Source organism: Scyliorhinus canicula, chromosome 10, assembly GCF_902713615.1.
Source record: "Scyliorhinus canicula chromosome 10, sScyCan1.1, whole genome shotgun sequence".
In the NCBI taxonomy this organism is placed as follows: domain Eukaryota; kingdom Metazoa; phylum Chordata; class Chondrichthyes; order Carcharhiniformes; family Scyliorhinidae; genus Scyliorhinus; species Scyliorhinus canicula.
This window is the reverse complement of record NC_052155.1, coordinates 177134961-177148314: the sequence shown is the minus strand read 5'-3', so window position 1 is coordinate 177148314 and position 13354 is coordinate 177134961. Positions and strand designations below refer to the sequence as shown.

Genomic DNA, 13354 nt, shown 5'->3' with positions numbered 1-13354 from the left:
TTAGTTATTCCTGGATCAGGTCACTAATCTGCCACCAGAGGCTTGAGGAGCCTCCACATCAAGCTTGGCTGACCAGGTTCTCGTTCTAATCTGCAGATGGGCTGGATTTACATTTCATCGTCTCACGAGATTGCGTTGGACACTGGGAGCGGAGTCTCCCAGCTTTCATCATCCACACTGCGTCGCAGCGAGCTGCTTTCCCAGCGCAGCTTAGCCATTGGTTAGCGCTCAAAATGTTTCAATGAGATCACGTTTCGTTCTTCTAAACTCCAATGAGTAGAGCCCCAACCGTTCCTCATAAGACAATCCCTCCATACCGGGGATCATCCTAGCGAACCACCTCTGAACCACCTTACAATCCCTACTCAAGGCATTTGTGCAACCTAACCAGCTAGGGCCCAATCAAGAGCAGTTTGTGTTATGGACTCACAATGAACAAGGTCCACACTTGGGACAGGATTCTCCAAGGCCTTGGCGGCAGGTTCAAAGGTGAGTGGCAGTGGGGGGAGAATTTGTTGGAAGGCCCAAAACCCATGTTCACACCATCTTGAATTTGCAGCGGGATCTTCCGCCAGTGTGTGCCATGGTGGATCGGGAAACCGGCATTTCTTGAATTGCAGAAAAACGTGGTTCAGAGAGAGGGTCCAATGATCTGACTCCTTCCCTAACAGCTCTGTGGGTGTACTCTGAGGGTAGATACCACATGGGCTGCACTCTCTCAAGGGCAATTAGGGATGGTCAGTAAATGCTGGTCTTTCCAGCGATGGCCACATGCTGTGAATAAAGAAATATTCTAAACCTTTGCTGAGGTGAAATATATTATAAATGTTAGAACTGATGCAATCGGGAACTTTGTTTATTTTTAACGATTTTGACAACTTCAAACACATCCTGAACCATATTGTGAACTAGTTTGGAAATTACCGTTAATGTATAATTCACAGCTAAATTGTTAGCTATGATAAGTTACTGAGAGAATGTACTCCTACAGGTTTAGCCAACATATTGCTGCCTCGAGTCAACGGCAGAGTAGGAAATTCTGACCTCAGAGTGGGCCAACCGATGTGTAAAGGGAAAAGCACAAAATCTTCTAAGTCAGTTTTTTGGAAAACAGTTAAGCATCTGTAAGAACTGGGCGCAGGAGTAGGCAATTATCAAGAAACGGCTGAAGGCACTGGATATTGCAAAGGCTATGGGCACTGACAGTATTCCGACAAAAGTACTGAAGACCTGTGCGCCAGAACTTGTTGCACCTCTAGCCAAGCTGTTCCAGTCCAGCTATAACATTGGCATCTATCCAGCAATATGGAAAGTTTTCCAGGTGTATCCTGTACACCAGAAACAGGACAAATCTAATCCAGTCAATTAGTGCCTGAGTAGTCAACTCTCCATCATCAGCAAAGTGATGGAAGGAGTCATCAACAGTTCTATCAAGTGGCACTTACTCAGCAATAACCTGCTCACGGACACTCAGTTTGGGTTCTGCCCGGGTCACAGCTCCTGACCTCAGTGCAGCCTTGGTTCAAACATGAACAAAAGAGCTGTATGCCAGAGGTGGGGTGAGAGTGACTGCCCTTGACAGCAAGGCAGCATTTGACCGCGTATGGCATCAAGGAGCCCTCGTAAAACTGGAGTCAATAGGAATCAGGGGGAAAACTCTCCGCTGGTTGGAGTCATACCTGGCACAAAGGAAGATGGCTGTGGTGGTTGGAGGTCAATCATCTCAGCTCCAGGACATCACTGCAGGAGTTCCTCAGGGTAGTGTGTAAGGCCCAGCCATCTTCACCTGCATCATCAATGACCTTCCTTCCATCATAAGGTTAGAAGTGGGGATGTTCGAAGATGACTGCATAATGTTCAGCATCATTCACGACTTTTCAGATAATGAAGCAGTCTGTGTCCAAATGCAGCAAGACCTGGACAATATCCAGGCTCGGGCAGACAAGTGGCAAGTTACATTCAGGCAACACAAGTGCCAGGCAATTGCCACCTCCTACTAGAGAGGATCTAATCATCAGCCTTTGACATTCAATGGTATTGCTATCACTGAATCCCCCACAATCAATGTCCTGGGGGTTACCATTGATCAGGAACAGAACTGAACTAGCCATATTACTAATGTGGCTACCAGGTGAGGTCAAAGGCTCGGAATCCTATGGTGCGTATCTCATCTCTTGACCCGCCCAAAGCCTGTCACTATTTACAAGGCACAAGTCAGGGGTATAATAAAATACGCTCCAATTGCCTGGATGAGTGCAGCTCCAACGACACTCAAGAACGGCAACACCATCCATACAAAGCAGCCCGCTTGATTGTTACACCTTCCACGGACATTCAAACCCTCCACCACCTACGAACAGTGGCAGCCGTGTGTACCATCTACAGGATGCACTGCAGTAACTCACCAAGGTTCCTTTGGCAGCATCTTCCAAACCCACGACCACCACCATCTCGAAGGACAACCGCAGCAGATACCCGGGAACACCACCGTCTGGAGGTTCCTCCAAGTCGCTCACCAGCCCGACTTGGAAATATATCACCGTTCCTTCACTGTTGCTGGGTCAAAATTCTGGAACTCCCCCACTAACAGCACGGTGGGTGTATCTACATCTCAGGGGCTGCAGCGGTTCAAGAAGGCAGCTCACCACCACCTTCTGAAGGACAACTAGGGCTGGGCAATAAATGCTGGCCTAACCAGCGACGTCCGCATCTCGTAAAACAAATTTAAAAATTCAGTCCCTCAAGCCCACTCCGCCATTCAGTACGATCATGGCTGATCTCCTCTCAGCTTCAACTCCACTTTCCCGCCCATTATCCATGACCCTTCAACCCATTACTAATTTAAAAATTTGTCTGACTCCTCCTTAAATTTGCTCAAAGTCCCGGCATCCACCACAGTCCAGGGTAGTGAATTCCACAGTTTCACGACCCTTTGAGAGAAGTGATTTCCCCTCAACTCTGTTTTAAATCTGCAAACCCTCAGCCTAAAACTCTGACCTTTCGTTCTAGATTGCCCCACAAGAAGAAGCATCCACTCCACGTCTACTTTGTCAATCCCCTTTATCGTCGTATACACCTCAGCAATATCGTGCTCATTCTTCTAAATTCGAGCCAGTAGAGGCATAAACTGCTCAATCTACCTTCATAAGACAAACTTCTGGAATCAATCTGGGACAAGAAAAGAACAACTTGCCGATTGCTGATCAGACTGCTGTAGATTTGGGCAGTAATGAGTGAGACAAGCCAGTTTAACTGCAGCAGCTACAAGCTGGTGTGAAAGAACTGGGATTGAGAAAGCATTGTTGTTACCCATCCCCTGAAGTGCCAGGAATTGGGGGCATGGCTTAAAGCTGGCACTACCAGTCAGGATCTGGGTTGGCCCACATATACTGCCCAGAATCATCCAGACCCAACAGAATCTCAACAGGTCAACCAAAGCTTGCAGCCTGCGAGCCTATTTGTCTTGTAAATCGTAGAAAAGCAATGGAACATCCAATGCCAGGTGTCTGAAACAGAACAATAGCACCAAGGGAAGCACCAAGGGACAGTGCCACGGCAAAAGATCCTGACAGCGATACGTCACTTGGTTTTTCAATACATTTTATGTACTCATTGGGGTGAATTGCTATGGGCTTCCCCGTCACTTACCCCCGGCATACGTGCACTCTGCAGTCAGAGTCATTAACATTAAAAATATGGACTTTGATGGTGGTGGAGGAAATTCTGAAGACACCGTTGGCTCATGATGTACTGGGTCAGCTTCTTGATCACCAGTGAAAAGCAAGGTTTAGTACAGTAATTATGCACCAGTGTTTCTGCACCTATTTCCTCTCTGCGGGTGTCCATGCCCTGGTCTAGCCTTGATTGCGGATAACCATTGTCCATCTTCAATGGTTTGACTTCTTTGCAAAGCAAAGTGATGGAATACAATAGACAGCAATGATCTTTGGATGATGGTTGTTTGGGGGTTGAATTAAAAGGCACCTTTGATCAGTCTAGTCTCATAAAAGCCTACTTCCAAGTCAGTAATAATTTTGACCCTGATTGTGTAGGTGCTCTACTTAGGTCTATAGTTTGTTCAAACACAGCACAAGAAGAGGAAACTTTGGTCTCTCCAGGAACATTCCCTGTACTCTACCATCCCCAACAAATTCCTACAGTGCAGAAGTAGACCATTCGGCCCATCAGGTCTGTACCAACCCTCTGAAAGAGCACCTACCTAGGTTCTCTCCCTCGCCCTATTCTTGTAATCCACCTAACCTGCACACCTTTGGACTGTGGGAGGAAACTGGAGCACCCGGAGGAAACCCACGCAGACACGGGGAGAAAGAGCAAAGTCCACCCAGTCATCCAAGGCTGGAATTGAGCCTGGTTCCCTGGTGCTGTGAGGCAACAGTGCTAACCACTGTGCCACCATGCCATCCCTCAAATAGTTGTTACACCAATAATTGTTTCAAAATAGATACTAAAAGGACTTCCAATGAAACAGGCATAAACCCACGTGATATAGCCCGAGTCATGACAGGCGAGCTGCATATTCAAAAAGTGAGAACGAAACCCAGTGACTGGCTGCAGAATTTCCCCTTAGTCTAGCAGAAAGCAAACAGTTTGATTCATCTGTTTTGGCCTCCCGTTCATAGCAGAATTACGCATAGCGGGCAGGGATCGGGAGTGGTACACCACGGCACACGCCCAGTTATATTCTCCCCAGCTTCCCATTGCCATAACCATGTGCATTGACATGAATCTCCAGGCTTATAAATCAATTCTGGGTGAATATTGATTAAGCTGATCACAGATTACGCACAATGTAATCAAGGCAAGGGACTTCTATTTTGAGATAGTCTTTTACAACACGTTATTGGGGGCAGGATTGGTTTGGATAACCACCTAGGATAAGAAAGAAACTGTTCCAATTGCACCGCGTTCATCAAAAAAACAATACAATGGGTGAATGTTGGGATGCCAAGTTTCAATCCATCAGAGGGGCTGGTAAGTGTTTGCAAATCTACACATGGAATTGCAAAATTGAAAGAGGCAAGTTAAAATTTGACTGATAATCTTTCTATTAGTATGGAATCCAAAACTGGCAAGATATTCCCTCCCGCTTTTGTTTATATTTTGTACTGGTAACCTACATGCTGCACACCGCCATCATAACCATTCCCTTCTTTGGTGAATGTATGCTACAAGCTTCCATGTCCCATATATAGAGCTGGCGAGGCACCAAAAACAAAACAGTCCAGCTGGGCCTCAGTGAACAAGCCTCCACTTAAGATCCTTAAGTTGGCTTGGCCAGGGGAGACACAAAGTTACTAACTTAAACCTGGACTGAAATCACTTAATTTGAGAGGCGAGTCCATAGGACTTGGGGAAGCTTGGCAGAATTCATAGGAAAAATGGAAACCTCAGGAATAGGGATAAAAAAAAACATTTGGTCCATCAAGTCCTTCACTGTTTCCATCTGATATTGAGTTTGTGGAACCAATGGCTTCATATCGACAAGAAGAAAAATGGAAGTAAAGGTCGAAAAAAAAATTACGAGAGTGCTTCCCCCCCTCACCCATTGAAAATCATTTCCAAATTTAGCCGCCGTTTAACATGGCTTTCAGTTTGCTACTCTACAGTGGGAAAGTTCAACGACAGACTGGATGACCACTATGCAGAACACCCCCCCCCTGTTTAGGCCGCCAATGTGACCCTGAGTACGCAGTCATCTGTCATTTTAATTCTCCACTTTTCTCCCACTCTGACCTCTCTGTCCTCGACCTACTGCTGTGCTCCAATGAAGCTCAATGCATGCTCGAGGAACAGCACCTCATTTACAACTGCGCATTACAGATCATTATCTCTTCCCCATTTTGTTTCATGATTTTTGATGGATTGGTCTTTTGTCTTGTTTCTGTCTTATTTCTGCAACTATGCATTTGGACAGAAGCTATCCTGCCATTCGCACCTCTTCCAGACACATCTTTTGTTTTCTTTACCCATTACCATTTCCTGAACCATAAAATCTTTTGTCATTTGATCTCTCCTGCCTTCCACCCTCTACAGCCTTCCCACTGCCTACCTGCCCATCCTCAACCTGTCCACAATTTTGTGAGGCCGAGGCCAGCCGCCTGTCCTTGCCCGATTGAAGTCCTTAAGTATCCAATTATTGGACGCTGAAGACTGCTGCCCACCAGGCCTCAAGAACCATGGGGGCGATTCTCCGCACTCACGACGGTGCGGAGAATAGCGGGGGTCGTTTTTTTACGGCGAGCAGCGATTCTCAGCTGGCCGATGGGCCGAAGTCCAAGCCCTTTACGACCGTTTTTAGGAACGTCAAACACACCTGGTCTGACCGTTCGTAAAAACGGCCGTAAAGTTGTGATCTTGGGAACCATGGCACCGATTGGCACGGCAGTACCACGGCCGTGCCAAGGGTGCCATGGGCCCGCGATCGGTGCCCACCGATCGGCAGTGGGCACCGATCGCGGGCAGCGGGTACTTACCCCGCGCACTCTTTGTCCTTCCGCCGCCCCGCTGTATCCATACGCAGGGCGGCTGAGGGGCATCCCGGCCCGCGCATGCGCGGGTTTCACGCAAATGCGCGATGATGTCATCCGCGCATGCGCGGGTTGGAGTCTTCCAATCCGCGCATGCGCGGCTGATGTCATGTGACGCATCAGCCGTCGCAAACTCTGGCAAGCGGGCTTAACAAAATTCGTTAAGCCCGCGATGCCGGAGTTCACGGCCGCGGCATGCTAGCCCCGACCGCGGACCAGAATCGGTTCCCGGTTGGGGGGGGGCGGAGGCTGGCGTCAAACCCGCCCGTTTTTGACGCCAGCCTCACGATTTCTCCAGGTTTCGGAGAATCACGCCCCATAGAATTCCTACAGTTCAGAAGGAGGGCATTCGGTCCATTGAGTCTGCGCTGATTCTCTGAAAGAGCTCTACCTAGGCCCACTCCCGCACAACCCCTTTTAACCGCACATCTTCGGACACTAAGGGGCAATTTAGCATGGCCAATCCACCCAACATGCACATCTTTGGACTGTGGGAGGAAACCGGGGCACCCCAAGGAAACAAACACAGACACGCGGAGAACATGCAAACTCCACACAGTCACCCAAGGCTGGAATTGAACCCAAGTCCCTAGCGTTGCAAGGCAGCAGTGCTAACCACTGTGCCACCGTGCACCCCTGAGGCTGGCAAGAGGTGTTCGGTATGGGGAAGAGGCCGGCGGCAAGCATGTTCGGTCATTGGGCAGGAGAGATGGGCAGGGGAGCCTCAAACACGCCACTCTCCAAATCACTCAAGGTCTGCCTCTCTCTCCCTGCCTGGCATTGCCGTCACACACATCACCCCCTCTCCCTGCCTCCCTTCCCTTACCCACTGCAAGTACCCTGGACCTAATAGGTACTGTGGACTCAGACACTTAGCTGTTGGGACTATCGATTTGCCAGGAACTCTCTGAGGCAGGATGTCCTCCAGAGAAAAGGGTGGAAGACGGACCTCCAGCGAATGAACACTCCATGGAATGTTAAATCACAATGGAGCCACTTTCCCATGACGTTTGCAGTGGTGGGTGGGAACTCTGCCATCTGGAAAATCCTGCCCAAGATTTCCAGCATCGGCAGCACTTTTCTTTTGTGCTAGTGTTAACTTTTGTCCCAATCTTTAAACAATTCCTTCAAGTTGAGTTGAAACTAAAACAAAAGCTGGATCAGTGCTCGAACGAGAACACAACCCTTGGCCAGGCTGAGCAATCCAAACCAGAAATCAAAGTCAATATCCTCATTAACTTTTAGTAAAGCAGTGAATAAATACTGAGCATTTATATATTGCTTGTCTGCATAATCGCCTTAAATAATGAAAATAATTACTTCTGTAAAAAAATAGATAGTTAGCCTAAATTTTCTGGTGTCACCTTGCGCAGGACGCGATGCGTGGGGGACAGAATATTTGACGGACCAGCGAAAGGTCCGTTGACTTTGAGCAAGAATCCCGGTCCTGTGGCTGTGTGACCGGAAAATTCCACCCGGAATATCTGAAGGTGATTACGTTGCAGTAGACTCAGGCTGTGAGGTAAGGAAAACTTTCACTTACGGGTACAGTTGTCTCTCTTTTCACGTGTTTGGCCAGTTGGGTTTTCCCGTTTATGAATATAGGGATGACTTGCTCGAGGTGGCTGCTCTGAATGTGTACGTCGTCTAAAAAACAGGTGACTTCCATTTCCAGTATCCGTAACTTTAACTGATGCCAGTCTTCATCAAACAATTCCTATTGGATAAAAAGAAAAACTTATTTTGGTCATTTTGGTGACATTCAGGAATCTTACCCCTCCTTTGCGTTTTGCCAAGGCTGAGTTGAGGTAGAGGTCCCTGGATTTATATCCGACACTGTAATGCTGATTGTCTCCGAACGGGCATTTCTCCCCCATAATTTCCTTTCGTCCATTTTACCAAGGGAGCAACAAGTCAAAAAGCGGGATTCTCCATCGGTGGCATCCTTCGCTTCGCCGGCAGCGCACCCACGCCAGCGGGTTTCTCGATGGTGTAGAGTGGCCACAATGGGAAACCCCATTGGCCGACTGCTGGAATGGAGATCCCGCTGCTGGCGGGGGCGCGCCACGCTAGAAGACGGGGCTGGTGGGACGGAGAATCCCGCCCAATATTCCTAGCATTTATAGGTTTCCAAATTTCAGCAAAGATTAGGGGCACGATTCTCCGCCCCCTCATGCCGGTTGGGAGAATAGCGGGAGGGCCTCCCGACATTTTTCGCGCCCTCCCGCTATTCTCCGCCCCTCGCCTGACCCACGACACGAATCGCCGCTCACCGTTTTTTACGGCAAGCGGCGATTCTCCACAGCCGATGAGCCGAGCGGCCGGGCCTTTACGCCCGTTTTGTCACGGTAGCAAACACACCTGCTCACTGCCGTCGTAAAAACGGGTGCTGGATGCCCGTTTGGGGCATCCAGAGGCCCGTTTGGGAAGGGAGCACCACCGTTGTGCTCGGGAGGGGACAGACCCGCGATCGATGCCCACCGATCGTCGGGCCTACGTACAAAAAGGACGCACTATTTCCCCTCCGCCGCCCGACAAGATCAAGCCGCCACATCTCGTCGGTCGGCGGTGGAGAAAGCGGAACCGCGCATGCGCGGGTTCTGTCAATGGCGTGATGATGTCACCCGCCCATGCGCGGGTTGGAGCCGGCCGCGCGTCATCTTGGCGCGCGGCCTTAACGACGGTCGTTAAGGCCGCGACGCCATGATTCCCGGGGTCCCGCTCCTAGCCCCGATGATGGGGGGGGAGAATCGGGTCCCGGGAACGGGCGTGAAGGCTGCCGTGAAACACGGCCAATTTCACGGCAGCCTTTACGACTCTCCGCATTTGCGGAGAATCTCGCCCTAGATTTATTTCTAACGCACCAGTGGATTATCTTTCCAAAGTCTGCAAAACAATTGCGTTGGAATTTTCCAAACTTTTTAAATGTCGGTCCGTAAAACTCATTGGACGGGATTCTCTGTCAGCTGATGCCGGAATCGGGAAATGCGATTGGGCGGAGAATTGGCTCTGACACCAAAATCGTTGTGGGCGCCAGGTTCACGCCACATCGCATTTGTCTGGTGCCTCAACAGCGGCGTCAATGCGTTCAACTCCGCACGTATAGTAAAGACCGATGGCATTTCATTATTGGACCAGACCCGGTATTCTCCGGGGCCTCCGTGGTTCTCCGCCTCCACTGGGGGGAATTGCCGACAGCGAGGTTCACTTGTGCTTTTAAAAATCGAGGAACAGGCGCCGTGGCTGATGAGGGAAAGAGAGGAGGTAGGAAACGGAGAGGAGCGACCGTGGGCTGTCATTCGGGGACCTGTCGGAACGACCGGCCGGAACGGGCATGCTGTCTAAGACTCCAGCTGAGCAGGGGGACAGTACTGCCAGATCAGATGCGTTACATCCTGTACCCGCGATCGGACAGACATCCAGCAAGCAAGGTCACCAGCCCCGCCTGGGAGGCTGTGGCCGTGATGGTGAGTGCCAGTTCACTCCATAAGAGGACGGGGTGATGGTGCTGAGAGATGAATAACCTTCCCCGTGCAGCCAGGGTAGGTCTGCTGCCTCATGTCTCCCACTGCACCCCTTCACACACTCATCACACCCCAATGGTGATTGCTCATCCAGCCACCTCATGGGGTACCAACACTTGGCACAGCGCCCTGCCTATACTCTCCCATCAGCCTCATTGCAGAACCGACGTGAGCGGGCACAGCTGGCTGGAGTCATGCCCGAGCTGAAAACCCAAATGCGCTTTAAGGAGGCAGCCCTTGAGCTGGCTCGTGGGAAGCAGGAGAGCGCCTATACAGAGGGCAATGTGGAGTCAGCAGACAAAGGTGGAACCCTCAAGTAATACAGCCACGGTGCAAGCCTCACATGGGTTAACTTTGTCCCATCAGTCGGCCCCTATGATGCACTGATGTCATCTCACTTCCCTTGCAGGTCAATTAGTTGACCAGGCCGGACCATCCTCGTGCCATCTGGAGACCAGAGACCCGAGCAGCTCTAAGGGAGACATTGCGTAGACAGGCATTGAGGAGGCCTCTCACCCACACCCTCCACCAGCGCAGATACACCTCGGTGAGATTAACTAGTAGATAGGCTTCTGGGTCACTCACTGGTGAGCACCTCGCAGTTGACGATCCACAGTGTGACTCCCCCAAGGGTGAGGAGTAAGAGCAGTCGAGTGCATTCAAAGGACCAGCGTTCTGACCTCACGAGGCACTGCCACCCATCATCTCCTGAACGGGGTGACTGATGAGTGATTCCCGCCCCCCCTCCCCCAGCGCGCTGAGTTGGAATTGTCTAGGTCCCCGTGTCCTGTCCGGTACCCACTCTGCAACTGGCTCTCTGGAGGGTGATGGCTACCTGAGCGCTCACCACCGACATCCCCTTCGAGGTCTCGTTTTCATACAGCTGTTGTAAATTGCACCGACGTGACGTCACACCAGCGCCCAATGAATATTGAGTAGGAGGGCTCTCTAATGAGATGGCAATGTATTTAAATTTGATTCCCGACCTTCTGTGGCAGAATTCTCGTTACATCATCAGTGAGGGGCCTGGTAAATCGGAAAACACGATCTCGCCAGCGAGAATCGCGTTACCCGATTCTGGTCGTATTTTCGCCTTCATCGCTGGTCTCGCTGACAGCTAACGTGGGCTGAAAATCGCCCTGTTGATGATTCTTCATTAGTTGAATTTATAAATGGACTATAATTACATAGAACAGTACAGCACAGAACAGGCCCTTCTGCCCTCGATGTTGTGCCGAGCAAATGATCACCCTACTCAAACCCACGGATCCACCCTATACCCGTAACCCAACAACCCCCCCTCTAACCTTACTTATTTGTTGGGAAACTGTTGGAATCCATTATTAAGGAAGTAGTAATGGGACATTTTGAAAGTCAAAACTCAATCCATCGAGTCAGCATGGCTTTAAGGATAAATAGTGTTTTACTAATTTGAAGTTCCTCGAAGATGTAACAAGCAAAGTGGACACGGCGGGTCTTGTAGTTTTATTGTATTTGGAACTCCAGAAGGCATTTGATAAAGGTGCCATACCAATGGTTAATACACAATGTAGGATCCCACAGAGTTGGTTCTCTTTCATATATACGAACACGGCATTTGTTGTTCTATTAAGTCCCCCCCCCCCCCCCCCCCCCCCCCCCCCCCCCCCCGGCATGAAGTTTATTAGGGACAGGGTTCAATGGCACAGGGGCTGGGCAGGTGGCCATCCTGTCATGTTGTAAATTAGATCGTGATAGGAGTGGGAGAGGCTCTCAAAGTCACCCCCTCCCCCGATTTCAATATTACGAGAGGTGGGTGGCCAGTCGCCACGGTTGGAGTTAAAGGCCAATTTATATGCCAATTAGATTAAATTCACAAGAATGAATTCAGGATTCAAGAATTGTAGTTATGAGGATAGATTGGAGAGGCTGGAATTATTTTCCTTGAAGCAAAGAAGGCTGAGAGGAAACTTGATGGAGTTATTCAAGATCCTAAGGGGTATGGACAGCATAAATAGTGAGAAACTGCTCCCACTCAAGAGAGCAACAAGAACTCGAGGTCTGGACACTTCCGCCCCACTCACCGCAAGATCGCCACGGGCGGGACGCAGACCATGTAACGATCCGTGGACACGGGCGGGAATTTCCGATCGTCGGGCGGGCGAGGCCGAAGATTCCTGCCCACAAAATAACTGAGAAAAGGAATAAAAATGATATGAGGAAAATGTTTACACCCAGTGGGTGGTGGAGGCAGGTTGGATGGGGATATTCAAAAGGAAGTTGGATGGCTATCTGAAAATAAATTGTGTATAAGGTTGTGAGGATAAGGCAGGGGAATGTGACTCGGTAGCAGCTCTTTCAGCCAGCTAGTGCAGACTCAATGGGCCGAATGGCCTACTTCTGCACTGTGAAGATTCCGCGATGCTGCGAAATTTTACGCAGACCATGTTTTTTTTACGGTCATGCACAGGTTGAAGGGGCGTGAGTGAATCGCAACAAGCACCTCTTGGCTAATCAAGGGTTGGTGCAGTGTGGAAGAAGATACACAGGCAAGAGGAGATGGCAGCATAGCGGTAATGTCACTGGATACATAATGCAGAGGCCCAAATTAATGCTCTGGGTGCATGGGGAATCCCATCAGGGGAGCCGGTGGAGTTTAAATTCAATGAATAAAATCTAAAATTGAAAGCCAGACCATGAAGCCAATATTGCGAAAAGCTATCTGCTTCATTTAATGTTCTTCAGGGAAGGAAATTGACACCCTTACCCGGTCTGGCCTTGTAGTACTCTTAATATCGACGCAAGAGAGTAGGACGGTAAAGAAGGCTTTAATAAGCTGAGAACTAGCCTGATGCCGAGATGGGTGCTTACTGGGTGCCGCCTACAGAGCGGCCCCTTGTATACGACTCCCTGGTGCGCGGAACTCTTTACATTCCCTTCCCGCCATAAGGTCACTCGCTGCAGCGTGAATCCAGAGTGTTCCCCGCCAGCGAGTGGGATTGGCCGTCATGCGCAATGGCATGCTCCCTCCCTAATTAATTATGCATGCGCATGATTCATAACTCGTCTCACAATATAGAAATCATAGAAAAGTTACAGCACAGAAGGGGGCCATTTGGCCCATCTTGTCCATGCCAGCCCGAGGGCACCCAAGTTCCCTTTCCAATCCCACCTTCCTGCACCTGGTTCCTAAACCCAAGCTGGTTTAGCTCACTGGGCTAAATCGCTGGCTTTTAAAGCAGACCGAGCAGGCCAGCAGCACGGTTCGATTCCCGTACCAGCCTTCCCAGACAGGCGCTGGAA

At 49.9% G+C, this 13354-nt stretch overlaps 1 protein-coding gene across 1 annotated transcript in view; it reads right to left on the bottom strand.

Moving 5' to 3' along the window:
* The window catches only part of si:dkey-225n22.4 (collagen alpha-1(XXI) chain), a 229012-nt gene that overhangs the window by 170773 nt on the left and 44885 nt on the right, over positions 1–13354 (bottom strand). The window contains exon 6 of the mRNA XM_038810217.1: positions 8092–8265. Coding sequence (XP_038666145.1) covers positions 8092–8265 — 174 coding nt within the window. The remainder of the gene's footprint in view (positions 1–8091; positions 8266–13354) is intronic.